Raw genomic sequence first — 21,514 nt, 5'->3', positions numbered from 1 at the left:
GGTCGAGTCAGCCAGGGGGGTTGAAGGGGCGGGGCTTACCTTGTCGTCCCCGTCCTCACTCTCGCTGTCACACTGCAGAGGAGAGAGAGAGAGGGGTGAGTCACTGCCCACCGCACCCCGCACCCCGCATGGCACCCCTGCACGCTGTGGTTTCCCCGAGACCGCAGGGCGGGCACTAGAGGGGAGAAGGCGGCAGTGTGGGAGGTGCCTCAGGCCTGGGGGGCATCCTCGGCCAGCTGGACCAGGGGCCCAGGCTACAGGGGGCTGGGAGGGACCTGGGGTCAGGGCAGAGTTCCATCCTGGCCTTTGGCAGTCCTGGGGAGGGCAAAGCAGAGGTGACACAGAGGAGCATACTGGACAGACAGACGCACCCACCCCAGAGCAAACGGGCCCAGAGCGAGCCAGGAAGCCTCATGCCTGAGCCCGCCGGGGCCCCTCCTCACCTGGGCCGGCAGGGGCCCCCTCCACACCCAGGACCAACCGGGGTCCCCTCCTCACCTTAGGTAGCTAACACGTGGAGCAGCCTCACCCTCGCCCCCAGGTCACTGTCCCCTGTGACCCCTCAGGCCCCATCCCATGTGCTAAGCTCTCCAGGCAGGAGGCTGGGTGAGAGGCAAGGGGCTAGTGCTCCTGGGCGGTGGGCACACTCCACACCCTGCACACTTTACGAGGCCAACGGACTGGGGCTCAGGGAGGGGATCAAGGGCGCCACCCGGACAGAGAGACATGGAAGCCCAGCCACCACCGAAGAAAGCTGGACAGGCCTGTGGCCAGAGGTGCCGCTGCAGGGAGGGCCGCCCAGGTGCCGCCCCGCCTGCCCCTGCGGACGTGCCCAGTGGAAGCGGCTCCTGTTAGCTCAGCTGGTTAAGGAAAGACTATGGTGATGGTACAAAAGCTCTGCTTCCCACTTCCAGTAAGCAGAGCTTTAAAAACAAAGACTGCTCTACAAACCACAGCAATTCTCCCCTAGAAGATATAAAGAAAAAATCCTCCCCTAGCAACAGCAATTATGACATGTTCACGTCAAAAGAATCATGGCTGAACACAAACCTCTCCAGGTCGCACAGAGGGCGATGGGTCCCGTGACACGGGTGGTGCCGCTGACGCGCATCCTCCACTCCACTAACTCAGGCAACTGGCCCCGCGGGCACCCTGCCCTCCGCGCCCTGGGTGAGGGCTGGGATGCCCTCAGTGACAAAGTTCACAGAGCTGTAGGGACACGCCTGGTGCTTCACCAGCCACCACTGCAGCCACACAGCAACCTGGTGGATGGCGAGGACCCCTGTGGATGGCGAGGACGCTGGGCCTGGGACCCCTGGGGATGGCAGGGACTTCTGGGGATGGTGGGGACGCCAGGGGATGGTGGGGACCTGATGGGACAGAGGGGACCCCTGGGCTTGGGACCCCTGGGGATGGTAGGGACTTCTGGGGATGGTGGGGACCCCTGGGGATGGCAAGGACCTGAAGGGGATGGCAGGGACCTGAAGGGGATGGCGGGGACCTGAAGGGGATGGCAGGGACCCCTGGGGATGGTGAGGACCTGAAGGGGATGGTGGGGACCGCTGGTGATGGTGGGGACCTCTGGGGATGGTGGCGACCCGAGGGGAATGGTGGGGACCCCAGGCCTGGAACCCCAGGCCGCAGGGATGGGCATGTGGAGGGAATTTCCTGAGGCTGACAGGCTTCCCATCCCAGCAGTCCCATGGGCCCATCTGCCCCCCAACCTTGCACTGCACCTCGCAGGGCCCGGCTCAAGACCTGCAGGGTGGGTGTCCTTTCACAAATGCCAGAAGGGACATGTGGGCCCAGTCTCTTGGCCACACAGTCAGATAAGAGGCCAGATCAGCCCCTTATGGCCGGCTCCGCAGGGTGGGGAGAGTGTGGGGTGGCTGAAACCCGTGAGGCATAGCAGGAAGGTGAGGACAGAGCATGGGAGATGAGGCAGGGGAGGTGAGTGGGCCAGAACATGCTGGAACACGTGGAGCGTCATCGCCCCAGAGAGCTTGGAATGAACTTTGTTGTGGGAGCCACGGCACACTGGAAGAGGGAAAGTTAGGGACATGGCCGGCCCTTCAGGACGGTCTCTGTGCCGGGAGAGAAGGGGGGTGGTCAGGGGTCGTGGTCTGTGGGGAGGGGGGCCTGGAGGAAGAGGCCTGGGGGGTCAGGAACCCCTGTGGCCGTGCAGCCGGCACAGAAACAGTGGAGCCAGCGGCGGAGCTGCCAGAGCCCCCAGTCGGGCCTCTTCCTGCTTCATTAGCGGCACGGAGCCCTTGAGTTAGAAACTGTAATCCCATCAAACCGGGCCTGGTGTGGGGCACGCCTCTCACTCGGGGCACCCAGAACCATCCCCAGGCCCAGCCCCGCTCCACCCTAGGCCCGGTTTCACATCTCTCCCCATGGTTTTGGACGGTGTAGTGACAGCTTCATGATCCAACATCAAGGAAGGGCAAGGGTGCTCTCCAGTGAGCACAGGGATCCTGCGATTAACCAAACAGCACATTGCTGTCAGCCGGCACAGGCCACGGCGTAAATGAATTCACGTTATTAAGTCCTACGGAATTAATGTTTAACTGCAATAGAGTAGAAGTTGAACGAGACAATTAATCAGGGCAAGGAGGGGAAACAGCCACATCTGTCTTGCAGGAGCTGCCTGAGCGAGGCAACCTTCACAGGGTTGGGCCGGGCTGGGCTGGGCAGCCCTGGGGAGCGTCACCCCGGTGAGGGTGGGAGTCCAGGCGGGGAGTCCATGGAGCAGAGGACAGACCCCAGGACCCTAGGGGATGTGCAGGGCATGGCAGGGAGGCCAAGACATGGGCTCTGGAGCAGATACCTGCTGTGCTGCCACCTATGCCATGCAGCCTTGGGCAACTCCCTCGACCTCTGTGTGCCTCAGTTTATGCTTTTGTAAAACAGAGACAACAGCCCATCTACAGGGTTGTGCAGCTTAAATGAGTGAATACATACAAAGCACTAGGACAGTATTGGGTATGTACTCAGTATGATATACAGAATGACTGTATCTTCATCACTGTCACCATCACCACTGGCACCATCATCATCATCACCACTGTCACCACCATCACCACCAGCACCATCATCACCATCACCATTTTCATCACCATCACCATCGTCACCACCATCAATCTCATCATCACCACTGTCACCACCAGCACCATCATCACCATCACCACCATCATCACTATCATCACCATCACAATCGTCACCATCATCACCACCATCATCTGCCCCAGCCCCTTCCCTCATCTCACCTGACTAGCCCTTGGTCGCATCTGAGCCCCCCACAAGGTCTGGGCACAGACACCTCTCACCCGATAGTGTCCTGCTCCCCCAGGAGCACCTGCACAGGAGGTCTGGAGAATCTGGCCTCCATCACCAGGCCTCTTGCAGAAACCTGGGTAGCCACTTGCTTGGGGTGGGGGCTGCTCATCCCCCTCCACAATCAGGAGACACAAATCAACACTGTGACCCAGCAGCAACAGAAACGTGCCTTTTTCTTCTCTCAGTGTGAAAGTTAATTACTGCTTCACAGCAGAGCTCAGAGGAAGGTCGCCTGTCTCCCATTTCTCAAACAAAGACATGAAAAATTCATGGGCAGGGAGACCTTGCTGCTGAGCCCACTGCTCCTATCAGATGTTCTAGCATCCGGGCCTGGCCCAGAGACACCCGTGGGGTGGGGATGAGAGGGGCAGGGAGGAGGGGCACATGCAGGGAATTCCAGGGGCACAAGTCTTCGGTGTGGGCAGCATGTGCTGGCTGTGTTCTCACAGCTCGAGTGTGCAGTGCGTGCGTGCCAAGACGGGTCGAGTCATGCTCTGAGGCCTCTCACCCGTGTGCAGCTGGGCATCCTGTCCAACGGGCGCTCTACCCCAGGTGTCCTGCCAGGTCCCAACGTGCGTGCGTGGCACCTGTGCACGACCTGCCACGGGGCCACATGTCCCCACACCTGTGGCCCAGGAGTGCTGGCTGTGCTGACAATTTGTGTCTGTGCTCGGGGCTCCTGCCTCTGTGGCCCTTCAGAGGGTCTCAGCACATCGGCTCCAGCTTATCAAACATTCTGCTCATTGGAGCCACCCTGGGAGAACTGGCGGAGGGGAGAGAGGCATCGCCCACCCGCCCTGCCCCGCCGCGGGGATCCATCCTTTGTGCACGAGTGTGCGACGTGCTCACCTTCGTTTCTGCCGCACATGCTCCACTGGGATGTAGAACACACACCAATTAAGCGAGTCAGCTAAAATGAGGAGCCGTGAACCCGGGGGAGGCTTGGGTGGGGGGCAGCCTGGGAGGAGTCACATTGGAAAGGCCATGTTTCATCCTTTTATGCCCACCTCAGTCATGTAAATAAATGCACAGCAGACAGGGGTTTCAGCCAGGTCCCCTTGCCCCTCAATGAGCAGACCCTGGTGCAGTGAGGCAGGGGGCTCCGCACACCAGGGAGGCAAGTGAACGCCCACCCAGCCTCGCCCTCCCCTGGGGACTTGTGAGTGGGGGTGCCAGGAGCGTGGAGCTGGGGCCTCAGCCGCCTCACCTGCAGAACAGGGAGGCCGTGGGATCAGTAGGGTGATCGTGTCTGAGTGCTGGGCGGCGCTGGCTCCCACCAGCAATGGCTGCGAGAGTCGGCCACGCTGCCGCACAAGGGCCGCTCTTCCGCTCAAGGTAGCAACCATGGCCTCCAGTGCTTACCATGGTACTAGCCCATTTCACAGATGAGAAGGCGGAGGTTCAGAGGATAAAGGGACTTGCTTACGGCCACATTGCCAGTGAGCAAGGGCTGGGAGCTGAGTTCACTGCCTGCCCCAGACCCCAGTTGAGCCTGGAGCCTGGGGTCTGGGCACTGCTGGGTGGCAGCCCTGGGACTGTAGGGCTGGCAGGAATGGGGGCAGGAGAGGGAGCCCCCTGACATCCCACTGGCAAAGGAGGCCCAGGCAGCCATGGGGGGGGACGGGGGGGCTGATGCTGCGTTTGTCACTACGGTGCCTTCTGTACACTTCACTCAGTCCCTCCACAGACCCACCTGCTAACATATGGAGAAATAGGTTGAGTGGCTGGGAGACCACCCAGGGCACCACTGCAGGGTGGGTGAGTGGGCTCTGGAACCTGCAGTCTTAACCTGAGCTGTCTGGTCAGGGCCCCACACTGGTGACCCCCTCATGGCAGCTGAGACTGGACGGAGGCCCCAGTCCTGCTCCCAAAGGGCCCCTGGCCACCCTGGCCAGAGTCACAGTCGAGCCTAGCTAGTTATGCACGATAGGGGATGGGAGATCCTGAAATCCCATTCCTGTTTACTCAGCTAACTCACTTTTTATAAATGTTTAGGCTTTAAAGCAAAACAAAGCACTAATTACCCAATTAACGAGCAATTAAGTTACTGCAGCCTAATTGCCTGAGCGGACTGCCTCCATGAGCCGACAGCAAGTGGGAGACCCACTCGGCAGAGATGCGCAGCAGGAGCTGCGCAGGTGCACTTGGGGGCAGAGCCGTCGTCACCCGTGACAGGTGGTGACAGCAGGATGGACGAGGCCGGAGTCCGCCCTGGCAGGGTGCTTCCCCCAGAGTGGGCCCGGAGAGGCCGCATCACTCGCCCGCCCAGCCCCATGGCCCATCATGGCCAGGAGGGCTGGGAGCCCCGCAGCCTGTTCCACCCCCTACATCCACGCCTTGGGTACAGCGGGGAGCTTGGGTGGCCTCCGGTCTGGTGACCCCTTCATGGGCAGTGGTGGAGCTCTGGTGGGCCCCACAGAGGCTGCTGTACCCAGCTGATAAGAGACAGTCCCACAGCTGGGCAGTGGGCTTTGAGGGGGCCCTGAGAGATGAGGAGGTGTCCCTGCCTTCTGCCCCCAGGGCCTTGTCTTGAGTTGTCACTGTGACACCATGGCTTCCAATCCCGCGTCAGTGAGGAGTCTGAGGTGGAACCATTGCCTGGTCAGAGGGGAAGGCAGCATGGAAAAAGCCACCCCTCCCAGCCCCTGAAATCTCAGAAGGCTCTGGAACAGAATTCCAACCCTTCCCATGCCTGCCCCGTGCCCTGCCCTACTGCCTCTGCACTTGGCCCCTGAAAGCTCGCCTGAGCTCCTGCCAGACCAGCCCTCCTCACCCTTCCCTGGGCTCTGCGTGGAGCAGTACCCCAAGCCCTGCCTACTCAGAACCCCAACTGCGCCCTGCAACCATCTTCAATTAGTTGCTAATTTGTTTATCGTCAGTCTTGTCCCACTGAAACACAAGTTCCCTGAGGACAAAGATCTCATTTCCAAGGTACACACAGAACCAGGATGTGCAGGCATGGAATGAATAAGTGAATGACTTAGCATGGTACACACAGAACCAGGACAGTGGCTGTGGAATGAATGAAGGGATGGATGAATGAATGACTTAGCATGGGTCACACAGAACCAGGACAGCACGGGCGTGGAATGAATGAAAGGATGGATCACTTGGGCTCTGAGCACCATGTCTCAACTGCCCTACTGTCTCCTCCCCACTCAGGGTCTTGAAGGGATGGCACTCCTAGAGGTGTTCTGGATGTCCCCACAGCATCACCCAGCACCTCATACAATTCTGGAAGGTTCTGTCAGAGCTGAAAACCTGCTCGGCACCACGGGAGCCTTCACTCTAACGCTGTTATGGTGAAGTCATGTTTAATTTCCTCCAGCTGCAGTGACCACAGAATCAAGGAGAACTGGGTGTCGTTTTGTGGGTCTCTTCTCCAAGTTTGCCTGTCAGGGACGAGAACTCGCTGGGAGCGTCCCAGGGCCTCTGTTCCTGGGATCTGCACTGGGACCCGCCCTATCTGCTGGCGGACATGGGCCTGACATTCACGCTCTGAAAGTGCTTTGTTTCCCTGAACAGCTCTCCTCTTCCTGTAGTTTCTCCGAGGGCACGGTATTCTCTGCTCTTCAATTCTGTGTGGTGGCTACATGGTCCCGCCCCATGGAGAGGTGTCGCAGGACATTGTGACAGCGGGCGTGGAGGGCATCTCCCCTGGATGGAATGTGGCCTGGCACCCTGGCTGCTGGCCACCATCTCCCACGGCAGCTGGCACAGCTCCATGCTACTGGGGAACCCTGTGAGCCCCCCGCAGCCTCTACCCACCCCATGGGCAAATCCACTGCCCCCAGATGGGCTAAACCTGCCCACCCCTCCACCCCCATGCCCTCTGTGCCGCGTGTTCCCACCAGCAGCTCCTGGTGACACAGCAGGGGCCATGTCATCACTCCTGGGGCAAACCTGACGCCCCGTTGACCCCCAGGGCCCCCAGCTGACCTTGCTTCACCCCGACCCCGCTGCCTGCAGGCTGTACTGACTGTAATTACAGGTGCATGAGGTGCAAGCACTCACACTGTCACATACAGGCACGTGTCCGCACACATGCCCGCAGAGACACACACCGACAAACACACACACACACACATTGCCACATGCAGCCACACGTGCATACACACGCCCGCAGACACATGCACACACTGACGTACACATATGTGCACACGAGGTCGTACAGGCACACACATGCACACATGCTGTCATACACGCGCACGCGCACACACGACAGACAGGGTCCTGCCTGGGCCTGAGCGTGCTGCTCCCCTGTGGAATGGCCATTCCCCAGGGTTCCCCAAGAGGCAGCTCCTCCGGTTCTTTGCTAAAACGGCACCTCTGGACCCTGAGCCTGAGGGTGCACCTCCACACACTCCCTCCATGCCCATCTCCTGTGCACACTTGGGACACACCAGCGTTTTCCTTACAGCTCCGTTTCCCGTGGCCCCCAGGAGAGCAGGGATTCTGGGTCTCTTAAATCCTCTGGCCTCAGGGCCTGCAGTGAATGCTCCACAAATCCTTGGCGACAGCCAACAGTTGCCGCTGAGGACTTCGTGCTGGGGGGTACCTGCTCGCCTCTTCCCACCCCTCCTCAGCCCCACCCGAGCTGCGGGGGGCAGGCGGGGACCCTCTGCTCCAGGCTCAGGGGCCTTACCGGGGCCTCAGTCCTTCTCTTCCTTCCTCCACACCCGTGGACGGCGTGTCAGACATCAAACCCACTCTGCCTTTTTCTCATTAGCAGCTCTCCTAGTGCGGCCCTTGCTGGGCCGGAATCATTAATGAGCCCGTGTTAGAGAATGAATAAAAGACGGCCCCTGGCCCCGCCATGCAGCTGACCTTTCACGAAGTCGACTGTATTAATATATTCTCGTGTTGTCAGACTCAAAGCGCTAACTGCCTCATGAATTATTTATCAACACAGAAGTCTTCACCAGAACAGCGAGAACACTAATTCCTGACATTCTGTGGCCCGCGGCCCCGCCTGTTACACGTAATTGAATTTCAGCTTCTGAGGGCACTCGGGATCCAGGCTCTGCTTCCGGCGGCCCAGCCTGTCACCCGCCCTGTCACCCAGCACTCCCCGGCCTGCCCCCCTCCAGCTGTGGTTCCTGGCATGTGTGGCCACTGTCTTGGGCGGCCCCCACAGGCTTGTCCAGAGCGTCCGTGTCCAGCCTCCGGGACAGGACTGTGGCCTGGTCACCTGACTGGATGCGAGTCCTGTGGCTCACGCTGTCTGGAGCTGTGTGGGGGCTGAGGCCTTCAGGGGGTGGGGCTGAACTGCCCTGGGCTGTTCTGAGGGGCCAGGTCTGTATGTGGCTGAGTGATTCCTGGTTTGGGTCTGGGTGGGAGGCAGACCCACCTGGGGACCTCGACCAGCAGCTGCACGCAGGGAACTGGCCACCCAGGTGACACAGGGGCAAGGAGGCCCAGGGGTTGGTGGGGGCATCAAGCCAAAGTGACCCCTGGCTGGACGGACAGCAAAGGCTGCCCACACCCCAGGCCGGGCTGGGAGAGAAGTGCACCAGCCGGCCGCCCCTCTGCCTCTGCAGCCGCCCCATGTGATGGGGGCAGTGTATGGGCCAGCCAAGTGGCTCCAGGGGCACATCCAGAGATGGTGGGGGCTCCAGGGAGGAGGCTGGGGAGGGCCCAGCACTGGGGAGGAGGCTGTGGCAGCCTCCATGACCCCTCCCGGAGCCCACCCCATGTGCGGTCCCAGCCCAGAGGTCACACAGAGTGACCTTGCTGTCCACGGCTTGGCCTTGTGTTGCCTGCAGGCCGCCGTCTGGAGAGGCTCAGGGGAGAGGAGGGGCCTCCCGCCCACAGCCAGGCGCTCCAAACTCCTGGCCCTGAGATGCTGGCACGATGAACGCTACTGTTCTAAGCAACTAAGTTGAGGTGCCTTGTTACACAGCAACAGATGGCTGATACACGAGTGAGAAGAGCACGCAGCCTGGTGAGGGACGTCGGAGAGATGGCGGGGCCACACTGCAGTGGGCACATCTCGGGCACCCTCCCATTGGGGACTGGGGCCTTTCTCCTCCCCTTGGACCTGGGCTGGCCTGTGGCTGTGCTGACCAGCTACTCTGTGCCAGCCCCACGGCTGCCTTGGCCTCTGGAGCCCCGAGCTGTCCCACTACCCCACAGGGAGACCAGTGCGGGCCCTGAGCCGCCATGGAGAGGGTCTGGCCGTCTCCACCCAGGGGCCAGGCGTGCGAATGAGGCCACCCTGCAGTCTGCAGCCCAGCCCAGCCGAATGTCCCCAAGTGATCGCAGTGGACACCACAGGGGCAGGAGTGTCCCCAGCTGAATCCACGAGGCAGTGAGACGTAATAACCAGAACACACGCCGCCCGTAGAGGGGCAGAGGCTTCTAGACAGTCGTGGGGCCGTCCGTATGGAGAGCCAGGGGAGGGGGAGGAACTCTGCGCAGAGGCTGGGAGCTCAGCATCGGATGGAGGAAAGGACATGTCAGAGCTTTTGGGGGCAAGGGCGCAGGAGGGGTCTGGGTTACAAAGTGACCACGGGGCCCAAATCCATGGCCCATCAAATGCCTGACACAGGCTTGCCAGTGGGGTGCTCTCAGCCAGCTGCTCTGTGGCATGAGGTGGGCTGGTGCGTGGGCCCAGCTCCTACATCTGTGGCGGGCTGACGCCTCCTTCATTGGCCTGTTGCCAGTTTGAAATAAAATAACGGGAAGGGGCTTTTAAAGACAGTTGGAAAATGCCATGGAGACTGGAGGTTTTCTCACGAGCAAATGTTCTCCTGCCACTAAATCCAACCCTCGCCCAGACAAGAAGAAATGCACGGGGTTGGGGTGACACCCGCCTCACCTTCAAAGCCCAGACAACTGCAGTCCAGGGCTCTAGGCCCCCGGCTGGAGCAGAGTACCCAAGGCACTGGGTGCTTCCCAGAATCTAGTTTGCCCTCGCTGACAGCACCCCAAAGCTCCCAGGGGTGACCTGCCCAGAGAAGCAGCCATGGGCCGGATGTGTTTGGGCTGCTGGGACAAGCCTTGCTTGAAGCCTGCCTCCCTCTCAGCCCTGCGAGCTCGCCAGGCGCCTTGCCCTCCCGCGACCTCTTCTCTCCTCCCCTGGTGCCCTGATGCACTGACACCCCACCTTGAGTTTGCCCTCGGCCTGACTTTCCCTGCTGGCTCCTCCTGGGATGCCACCCCTGACCATGGGGCACAGCTGTCCCCAGGAGCCCCCACGGCGGTCAGCGCTCTCTGGGAGCATCTGCCCCTGATGGCTCTGCTCTCCTCACCATCTCCCCACCGGGGCAGGGACCCTGAGACTTGTTCTGCTGTGTCCCTGTGGAGCAGGGCCTCTGGGGGCGGGTGGAGCCGAGGCTGCGGCCCTCGGTCACGCCGTCGTCACAGACACGTGGAGCTGGACAGCGACATCCCCCACGATGCAGGAGCGATGCGAGCTGGCGCAGAAACAGCACAGGCCCTGCATGGCCGTTCCCTCCTCCGCAGCCTGCACAGTGGCACTCCGCTCCAGCCTCTCTCAGAGGGGGACACTGAGGCTCCAAGGCGGCACCCCAGCCTCATGCTCCTGCTCCCCTACCTGAGACCCCTGGCCCAGCTGTCCCTCAGCCCATGGGCTCCACAGGACGTCGGACCTGCAGTGTGGCCTCTGGGAGGACAGGAGTGCGTGGCATCTGGCTCTGCCATCCCTGCGCCCCCCTGGTGCCCGGGGGCCACACATGACCTTTGGAGGCGGCTCTGGCACCTGTTCCTGAGCAGCAGAGCTGGGAGCCAGAATATTTACCAGCCCAGGTGGCCTGAGTCATCCTGGTAGGCCAGGCGCTGACCCTTCACTGCCCAAAGCCCAGGGGTTCTGGGGTGCCTGGGCCCCAGGGCTGGGAGGGGCTAGCGGCTGTCCAGGTCTGTGCCGTCCCAACCTGACTGTGACCAGTGGGGTCTCTGCTCCAGGAGTGGGTGGACACCAGCAGGGAGGAGGCAGCAATGCAAGCTCAGGGCCCAGGTCCTGGGGTGGGGGTGGGGGTGCTTCCCAGGGAACGCAGCATGTCCCTGTCAGGAAGGACCCCCAGCATCTGGCGGGACAAAGGGGTGGGGGCGGGAAGTGTCTCTGGCAGGAGAAACCTCTGGTGCCCAGGACCCTGAGGTGCCCACCCTTTGTTCCCTGAGCCTGGGGAGGCCCAGAAACTGGGGCCCCGAGAGGGAGAGGGAGGGTGAGGGGCCCTGCCCAGTGCACACCCCGCCCTGGCCAAGCTGACCTCTGTCTGGGACAGCAGAGTGAGGGGCCGAGGACCCGGCTTCCAGCAGAGCATGGCCACAGATGGATGAGGTTCAGAAATGTGCCCACAGAGCGGCCCAGGCAGGCAGAACCTGTCAGACACCCACCCCTCCGTTCAGAGCCCATTTACGCGGGGGATAAGCCCAAGTCCTTGAGCACCCCTCCCCAGATACACAGTACCCTTCCTCTGCACCCAGTACCCTCCCCACTCTATACTCAGCACCCTCTCCCCCATACTCAGCACCTTTCCCCCCCATACCCAGCACCCTCCCCCCATACCCAGCACCCTCCCCCCTCTATACTCAGCACCCTCCCCCTCTATCCCAGCACCCTCCCCATACCCAGAACCCTCCCCCTCTATACCAAGCACCCTCCCCTCTATCCCAGTACCCTCCCCATCGCAGAACCCTCCCCCTCTATACCATGCACTCTCCCCATTCTATACCAAGCACCCTCCCCTCTATACTCAGCACCCTCCTCTCTATACCAAGCACCCTCCCCCTCTATACTCAGCACCCTCCCCCTCTATCCCAGCACCCTCCCCATACCCAGAACCCTCCTCTATCCTCAGCACCCTCCCCTCTATCCCAGCACCCTCCCCCCTCTATACTCAGCACCCTCCTCTCTATACTCAGCATGCCTCCCCTCTGTACCAGAACCCTCCCCCTCTGCATCTAGCACCCTCTCTGCCTGGTTTACCTCTCTCCTTAGCACTTGCCACCATAAGGTACTGGGCAGGTTACCTGTTCATCCTGTTTACCGACTGTTCTGCCCCGGCTCTATCTGGGGCGCACAGCGATTCACCACCCGACCCGCTGCAGGAAGAACCCGCCCCCAGACGCAAGGAGTGCAGCCCACAGCGCCTGCCCATGGCGGCGCGGGAGCAGAGGCCCTCAAACCCAAGCCCCTCTTGGTGCCACACGCACTGACCTGGGACAGCCATGACGGGCAGTCTAGCTGTCCTGGGCCCTGCAGCCTGTCCTCTCCTGCCTCTCTGCCCACAGATGTGGGCCCCAAGGCCAAACCCCCCATGCTGACCTCCACATCAGGGTCTGCTTTCCTGGGAATACAACCACGGATGTATCCAAGACTGGACGTTCAAAATATCTTGCAACCAGCCCAAGGAGGAGGTGCTGCTGACCGGCTGGGACTGACGCCCACTGGCCCCAGCTATGCCAGGACAGGTGCTGGACGACAGGGGCAGGGGGACACAGGGGCCCCTTACCAACCCAAAGGGAAGGACTTCCATGTTCTCCAACTAAACAAATGTGGGCCACGGCTGCACCACAGAGCCCCTGTGAGGTGGGCTGAGTGAAGAATGGATGGATGGAAGAATGGATGAGCAGACAGATGGACAAGTGAGTGGACAGTGGGTCCTCTGAAAAAAGGCAGGCCAGGTGTGGTCTGGCGCGGACCTTACAGGGAAGGACACTGTGCTCAGGCGCCCCGCTGTCCCCGGAGCAGTGGCCACGTCCCCAGCAGCCAGCTTAAGGACCGTCCTGTGCTCAGAGGTCGGCAGGAGAATGCAGCTCCCCGACCCCAGGGAGAGGCTGATGGGTTTTTATTGCTTTTGTACAGATTACCGCCAGGAGGAAGTGGCCCATGGAGCTGGGTAACGGGCGTCATAAACCGGCCTCGTAAAGCCGGAGCCCGTGCCTCAGGCGGCCGGCGCAGAGTGGGTTAGCGGAGCCCCACGGCAGCCACACCACAGACAGCTTTGCCGTTCAGGGGGTGCGGGGCCGTGAGTGCTGAGCGGATCCTGGGGGTGGGCATGGCGGCAGGCCGGTCTCAGGACGGCTCAGGAGCACCCCAGCACCTCCCCAGCAGCCCGCTGAGGAGTTCAGCCGGCCAGGGCTCCGCTGCACACGTTGACCCACCCTCCCACCGTCTAACGCTTCCCGAGGAGCCGAGCTCACCCCCCACCACGGGCTGCACCCCATCTTTCACCACAATTGTGGCCGGCTCACGGGGGCCAAGCTGGAAGTGGCCTGCATACAACCATCCAGATACCCTGAGCTCCGTCCCCTATCCCCAGGCAGCCACCTGCTCTGCCCTCCTGAGTGCGGGCCCCCCTGGACTCGGCCCGTGAGCGCCACACCTGGGGCCCCAGAGGGCAGGGCTGCGCCCCTCCTACCGTGAAACCTGAGAGCAGAACCTGAGCCAAGACAAGCATTTCCAGGAGGAAGGGGCGGCCCGAGGCCACAGGGCTGTGTGTGTGTGCACACACGTCAACATGAGTGCACACGGGAGGACCCAGAACGTGTGCGGGATCGTGGCCCCAGCAGATGGGATGTGGTCCCACCGGCGGCCACTGCTACTATTCTGGCTACAGCTCGGGTCAGCCTCACTCACCGCCGCACCCAGACAGTGCCTGGCACACAGTGGTGCTCAGCAAGAGTCTGCTGGATGATGTGAGCTGTCACATGTGTGTGCGTGCCGTCCTCCCCAGCAGAAGCCAGCTGTGCCTCCTGAGTCTGAGGAGAGGCCGGGTCAGGGGGCTCGTACCTCGGGGTGTACTTCCCAAGGCTGTCCGTCTGCTGGAACCCATTTCAGAGGGGCTGACACCTCCCGCCTGTACACCCCGGCGGGCCTATAACAAGAGGGTGGGGGAGCCACTGCGACCGCCCGGAGCCAAGGCCACACCACTACCACCTCCTCCTATCTCTCACTCTCGGGACTCGGAGACCCTGCCACCATGCTGTGAGGAAACCCAACCAGCCCACGCAGGGACCACAGAGAGGTCACATCAGGGAGACTAAAGCCCCAAACCATGAGCCCGCATCAGGCCCCAGGCATGGGAGTGAAGGAGCCCTCCATGACCCCAGCCCTGGGCGTCTCCCGGAGGCCCCAGATGTGGGGTATTCCACCCCGAGCCCCCGTGCCCCACCCCTCCAGACTTCCTCAGCAACTGACGGGGACGGCATGGTGCCAGCCTGGGCCCTCAAGCCCACATATTGGCTGTCTGGCCCACGCCAGGCACGCGTTTTAACTCTGCCCCGCTGCCCAGGCTCCGGGGTGAAGGGAACAGCCAGGGACACGCCACAGGCGGCAGCAGCCTCCCTCCCCGGCCCCATGGCAGGGCACCAGCTGGGCTCGGCCATGTCTGAAGGCACCCACTCTGGCCAGGAGCCCACCATGAGGAGGCCTCTGAGCCAGGGGACAGGCTGTGCTGTGGCAGGAGGTGCCAGGACATTAGCAGGCTCTCCGGGAAATTAGTGGTCTGCAGCCGTAAAATCAATTTCCAGAAATCCCCCGAGGACAGTCAAGCCAGTCAGCTAATTATGCCCTGTGTGAGGGGGGCTGATGTGGCTCTGCCCACCCAGATGAGCCAGTGGGCATCCTGCACCCTTCAACCTTCTGGAAGCGTCTGGCCTGGAGGCCAGCTCTCCCACACACACACCCTTGGCCTCCAGGCTGCCCAGCCTGGAGTGGCTCTGCTGGGACCCTGAGCTGGCTCCACCTCATGGGGTGTCAAGGTTAGGCCCGCCCCTCGCTGTTCCTCGCACGTGGTGGACCTCCCGCCTCAAGGCCTTTGCACTGGCTGTTCTGCGTCACCACATGGTTGGGCCTTCTCCCGCCTCCATGTAAACTGGCGCCCCTGCCTTGCCCTCTCATCCCTCCCTCCCGCCTTTCCTCCGTGAGCCCACCACCTCCGAGTAGGGACACTTCGTATTTGCTTTATTTGCCACCTTCTCCATTAGACCGTGTGCCTGTGAGGCAGAGTCGTTGCTGTCTGGTTCCTTTCCAGCCTGGGGCAGAGCTGACACTCAGCAAGTACTTGTTGAAGGAGGAGGGACCAAGAAAGCATCTTCCTTTCACACCTTGACGCGCCCAAACCAAGGTAAGGGGAGGAGGTGTGCGAGCTCAGCTGAGAAGACCTGGGCGTGAGGGATGAGGGGTTGGGAGGAGCCAGGCAGAGGGAGCCAGGGTGTGGGGGGGCGCGGAGGAGGGAAGGCTGGGCTTCCTCCTGATGGTGACTGGGGCTGAGGAGGACACCTGGGAAGGAGGGGACCACGGGATTCAGGGGTGTGCCCAGAGTGGGGAGGCCTGCCTGCCGGGGTCTTGGCTCGGAGCACGGCCCTGAGCAGAGGCCCCTCCTGGCAGTGGGTGCCCGCAGTGGGCTCTCTGACCCCTGAGCCGATGTCCTCATCTAGAGGTTGGGGGGTCATCGTCCACCTTGGAGGTGGCCGTGAGGACAAGAGGAGCCAACGCCCCAGGCCATCTGAGACCCGCCCGGCTCATCACAGGTCGCCCACCTCTGTGGGCACTGGCCGCTTCCAGAACACTCTGCGCACTGGGGTAGGGAGGGTGGGCTGGCCTCCCGGCCTCAGCAGGCGTCTAGATCCTCATTTCTCTTTAACAAAGGAAACCCCCAAGCCCCCGGCCTCAGCAGGAGACAGATCCTCGTGTCCTTGGCTGTAAGCAGCCAAACTAAGAAAATTACTTTCTAACTAATTTTATGGCGCTGACGAACATCTGATGGCATGCTGGGGAGGCCGCGCTGAGCTTTTGGGACAGAAGCTGTTGAAGATGAGCAATAATTGGGGATTTGCTGGGGATAAATCTCAGCAAATTAAACCCCTTTAAGTACGGTCTATAAACCAAGTCACATGACAAACGCCCCTGTCACTGAGCGCGGGGATGCTGTTGGGAAGAGGCAAGGACGGGCGCAACCCCTGCTGGGCTGAGGCCCCAAGTGCAGACACACACAGGTGGCAAGGGGCATACTTACCCACCCACATGCAACGCCCTGTGACCACGGGTCACACACACGGCACGCCTGCAGACTCAGTCATCCACACGCAGATGCAGCGTGCTGCACCCGACACAGGCTCCTAGACACAGACTCACACACAGATTCCACATGTGTCATGCACGCTCCCACGTGCACACACATGCGCATGTGCTGCATCCACAGACACGCACACTGACAGCCCAAGCAGAAACGCATGACACTAGCAGGCGCATCGTGCACAGCCCCACCACAGCCGCATGGAGACACCCCCTCACAGGCACACACATGACAGACACGTGTCCACACACAGCACATGCTCCTCTCTCACAGAGCCACACTCGAGCTACAAGCAGGGCAGGTACGTGCAGACGCCACACTGACCCGTCCTGGAACACGCACACATATGTGCGCATGCACATACACGCACACGGTAGCCACAACCTGAGTGCGTGCACCCGTGCGTCTGTGGACCCCATGGTGAAGTCCTGATCTGGAGGTGGGGTCACTGCCCTGAGCCCAGCTGGTCCCCGGCCCCCAGCCTCCTGGCAGGCAGGGCCCACAGCTCCATGCAGCCCTGGGGGACCCGGTGCATGAGGACATCTGGGCTGAGCTCACAGCTCTCTGCAGGACTGCAGCCGGGTCACTTGCCTACCCCAGCCCTGCCCCACTTCCTGCTGGGCAAGGGTCACCTGGGCCGGTTCCAGCTCCTCCAGCCAGGGCCAGACGGCCTCCACCTGGCCTCTGCTTCTGAGAGGGCCTGGCTCTCTGCAACCCCACGCCACTGGACAAGAGGGCCACCCAGGCCAGGTCAACCATGCACGCCCTCCAACGCCCGTCAGCACATGTCAGGGACCAGCAGACACAGCCGCTCACGCCAGGGCCTAATGAACACGTCTGCACACGCCAGAGTCCAGTGTGCACACCCAGGGCCATCTGCAGACGTTGTGTGGGACCCCCAGGGCCGAGCAGGAGGCCGGGCTGCTCCCTGCCACCATCCGTAGCTCCCGTGCAGCAGCCGTGGGGGTTAAGCAGCTGGCATGTTAATCACGGGCTCCTCTCCAGGAAACATTCAGAGCAGCATTTTGGGGAGATCATGGTTGACGCAGGGCGATGTGGAAGCAGAAGGGCGTCCCGGTGGCCCTAGCAAGAAAGCTCAAGGCAGACAGACCCCAGCCACCTTGGGGGTCCCAGACATGGCAAGAGGTGCCAAAGGGGGCGTCCCTGGGCCTGGCCTGGGGGACGCTCCAGGACCGGCACATGTCTCTCCGCCCACCTGTTGGGCTCCCCGTCACGGTCCCAGCAATTTCCAACCCGATCTGCGTCACAGAGCGCGTTACACCGGCCGCCTCCCACACCGGCAGGTCTGCCTGCCCTGCTCCCCTGGAGCCGGGTCCCAGCACAGCGCCTGGACAGAGCACTGCTTGCTCCACATGGTCAACTCCGGGAGCAGTCGGCGTGTGGGAGCCACCCGACCCGTGGGAGGAAGGAGCAGCACAGGCCCGCTGACCACCACTGCAAGGACGGACGAGAGCACGAAGGCTGCCCGTGCCACAGCTCGTGCCAAGGCTGCCCGAGGAGGGCAAGAGTCCTCCCCAGGAAGATACCCCTCCGCCGGCACCAAGGACCACAGCCCACAAGTGTCCCGCCCTCCAGGTCAAAGGCTTGAAGACACTGCCTGACGCCGGTAGAACCAGAAGGCAGAACGGGCTGGGCTGACAGACCCTGGGGTCAGAGCAGCTGAGGGGGGCAGGGATCCAGGCTGTCCCTGCCACCCAGGGAATTAATGGGTTAATTACACACCCTGTAAAAAGCTGCTGTGATTTAGGGAGCCAGCCCTTCAGACCCCGGAACTCGCAGTAAATCAGGGCTGCAGGATGAGGCGGGCGGAGCCCAGGCCTCCGCCCTCCAACGAGCCGAATCGGCCGTAAATCTGCAGAAATGGCTTTTATGGAGCTCTGGGTTTTACGGTGTCATTAACATTCCTCCTGATACTTAAGAGGAAATGAAATAAAGTCATAAGGAGGGGGCAGGGGCTGGGGGCAGGGAGGGTGGCCCCGCACAGCTGGAGTCTCAGGCTGCAGCAGGCCGGCTCGCTCCTGCCCCTGGGCCAGGACAGGAGCTGGGAGCCAGGGCCTCATGTCTCATGCAGTGTCCAGCCTGAACAACAGGCTCTGGCCAGCTGAGCGTGGTGTGGGTGCATCAGGGCGCTGGGGGGTGGCTGCTCCACACCCACGGCACACCCCCAACTCCAAGTGCCGCCTGACAGAACCCAGAGGCAGAGGGTCTCACCTTGCCACCCACTCCTCGGCGGTCATGGCTGCAGGGCCAGCCTGTCTCCCCCATGGGCAGGACCCCAGGCGTGACACTCCCTCTAAATCTCCACCTGCTTTGGCCCCATGCCCAGCCCTATACAAACCCCCCTTCCAGTCTGCTGCTGTTGGGCCAGGACCACCCTGAGGTCTCCGGCCTGGGGGGGTGGGCAGCATTCAGGAGGGTAGGGGGCTCCAGAGGGATGGGGCATGCAGGCCGGAGGTAGCACAGGGGTGGGAGACTTACAGAGTAGCCTCTGCCGGAGACCGCCTGCGCCGAGCTCTGTGCGAGGGAAGGAAGGAAGGAAGGACAGTCAGTAACAGGGTCGCAGCCCCGACACCACCCCCTCCTCTGAGGACCACCCCTTCAGCCCAGGACCTGAGCAGTTGGAGCGCCCAACCTGGGTGCAGATGCCGTGGCCCCCAGAGAGGCCCATCAGACCACTCCCGGGCCTTCTGCTGGAACTACCAGGCTGGGGCCACGCGGATTGGGGCCAGGACTGCAGCCGCAGAGAGGACACGGCTGAGCCTCACGGAGCCCCTCACAGCCTTGTGGCCGTGTCTGAGGACCTGTACTCAGGACCCTCACTCTGAGACCCAGGAGATGCGGCCCAGCCCAACAGAGAGATGGGAAAGCCCCCACGTCCCCTCAGGGGGTGCTCAGCCCCTGGCCAGGTCTTGGCCTCTCCCAGAGGGCCAGGCCCATCTTCCGCACTTGGTTCTACCTATGCGCAGCCACACGGAGGGGAGGCTGGCCTGCCCCTTGCCACCCACCGGCCTCCCAGGGTCACAGGGTCCAGGGGGACCTTGGGGAAGGCTTCCTGGAGGAGGAGCTGGACAGGTAACCTCAGGGCCTATGACGTTAGGGCGAGCTGTGGCCTGGAGACCAGCGGCCACCCCGGGAGGTCCTGTGAGGGTGACCCCAACAGTGCTTGATGCAGTTCCCTCTGGCTCGAATGGGCATTTCAGATTTGATGGGAGAACCCAGTTAGGAGGTGGGTCTGGGAGTTTCACAAGCTCCCAGGGCTGAGCCCTGAGGCACAAGCTGGCGGGGCGGGGTACAGGAGAGGACGGAGAGCTGCTGTGACAGACCATGGGCAGACAGGACCTGGTGACGGGCTGGGTGGGGTGGGGGGACCTGTCTGAGGTGTGCGGGACCCACAGACCAGGGTCCAAAGCTGGGTGGGAACCCAGGCCCCAATGCAAAGATTCTTCTGGGAGGGTGGGTGACCACAGGGGGAGTGGGGGCCCCCCCACTGTGGCCGGGACGCTCCACTCTGCACAGAACACCCCCATCCAGCCTTGGCTGGGGCTAGGGGACCCCTCCCCTCCCCAGGCAGACCCAGGCCAGGTCCCAGCTTGGCTACTGGGGGTCACGGCCAGCAGAGTTCACCTGGTGGGCCCCCTCCCAGGCCCTGCAGTGGGGTGGGTGGGTGCCCTAACTTCCCCCAAGCTTGTGCCCTCACAGCTGCCTGTGCTGTGCCAGAATCCTCTTCATCCACCCAGTAGCAATCAGAGGAGCTGGGACTGGGGCAGCCGGCCCCAGACAATTACCAGCATCCTTCCTATCTTGTGGCAGCAAGATGGGGGCCAGACAATTAGGCCCTCCTGCGCCTTGCCGCCAGGCTGCTCCCCCGGCCGCCATTTAAATGATAATGAGACGACTCCTCCTATTTAGTCCCACGGAAGACCCGTCTCCGCTCTGCGGCCACTTCTGCAGCTGGGGGTCAAGGAAGACAAAGGCCTCTTCTGGGGGCTGCGCCTCCCCCTGAGCCTCTCTCCTCTGGGCCCCTCCTCTGGGGCCCCCCTCCTCCAGGGCCCCGCCCCCCCCACGCCCTGTGCCCACTCCTAGCTTTGCTTCTCCTGCCCCATTCCCCCCACCTCCAAGCTCTGGGCCCTGAAACCTCCCTGTGGGGAGGGAGACCCAGGAGCCCTGGAGGGCTACCGAGCCCGCCCATCTGGCCAAATCCCAAGTGGCAGCCCTTGCGTGTTGTCTGGGTCACCCCACCCGGGCCTGAGGCCCCCTCCCGCCCCCAGGAACCTGAGCTCAGGGGCCAGTCTTCCAGGAACTGAGGCCTGTGCCCAGACTCAGGCTGGCTCATGCCTCAGCGGGCCTCCCCCACCTCCACGTGGGCCACCGCCAACGGACACCCACCCCCACCCCCGCCTGAGCCGACAAGGCTTCCAGCACGTTCCCTGCAGCCCGAGACCCACTAGCCCTCCCGAAGCACCTCCCACTGCCGTTTTCTAATAAACACATTTGTGGGAGTTGCTCGCCCCTCCCTGCAGCCCTGCCTCCCCGCCCACATCCCCATCCGTGGCCTCCCGCCCCGCGCCTGCCCCTAGCTGGACGGAGGGGCTCACCCCAGCTCGGCCTCCTCCCTGGGCTCCTGCCAGCGCCTAATCGTGTTCCTCATTTAAAGCCCTCCTAATGGGGAAATCCTAATTAGTGAAAAATCACGTTTTAATGAAGGCAAAATGCTAATTGCGAACACAAAGCACTTGCTGAGACTCTGGGGGCCCTAAGCCAATGGCTTGCAGTGTCTGCTGAAGGTCGGGGGCAGGTCACCCCGGCACTCAGGAACGTTCCACCCCAGCGAGCGAGCGAGCGAGCCAGCGAGGGTACTCACGTCACTGAGCTGGTCCCGAGAGCTGCTCCTCTGGGAGCTGGGGGCTTCATGGAAGCTGTCATCGTCACTGTCGCCCCCTCTGGACACTGCAACCTTCATCTGGGGACAGGGAGAGACGGGCTCAGCAAACAGACCTGACCCCTCTGCAGCAGTGGCCCTGCCTGCAGGGCGGGCAGGGGCACAGCCAGGGTCAGGCTCCTCACTCTGACCCGACCCCACCTGGTCACCCCCACCCAGTCCCAGGCTACCC

The 21,514-nt window shown here is 62.3% G+C and overlaps 1 protein-coding gene across 1 annotated transcript in view; it reads right to left on the bottom strand.

Annotated features, from left to right (window-relative positions):
- Positions 1-21,514, bottom strand: part of FBRSL1 (fibrosin like 1) — a 91,212-nt gene that overhangs the window by 32,560 nt on the left and 37,138 nt on the right. Inside the window, 3 exon segments of the mRNA XM_087423524.1 lie at positions 40-72; positions 18,882-18,917; positions 21,265-21,363. Of these exon segments, the coding sequence (XP_087279650.1) occupies positions 40-72; positions 18,882-18,917; positions 21,265-21,363 (168 nt within the window).

This window comes from Ceratotherium simum, chromosome 35 (genome assembly GCF_057802395.1).
Source record: "Ceratotherium simum simum isolate JZ-2026a chromosome 35, ASM5780239v1, whole genome shotgun sequence".
Lineage (NCBI taxonomy): Eukaryota > Metazoa > Chordata > Mammalia > Perissodactyla > Rhinocerotidae > Ceratotherium > Ceratotherium simum.
The sequence above is the reverse complement of the archived record's forward strand: the minus strand, read 5'-3'. Positions and strand labels throughout refer to the sequence as shown.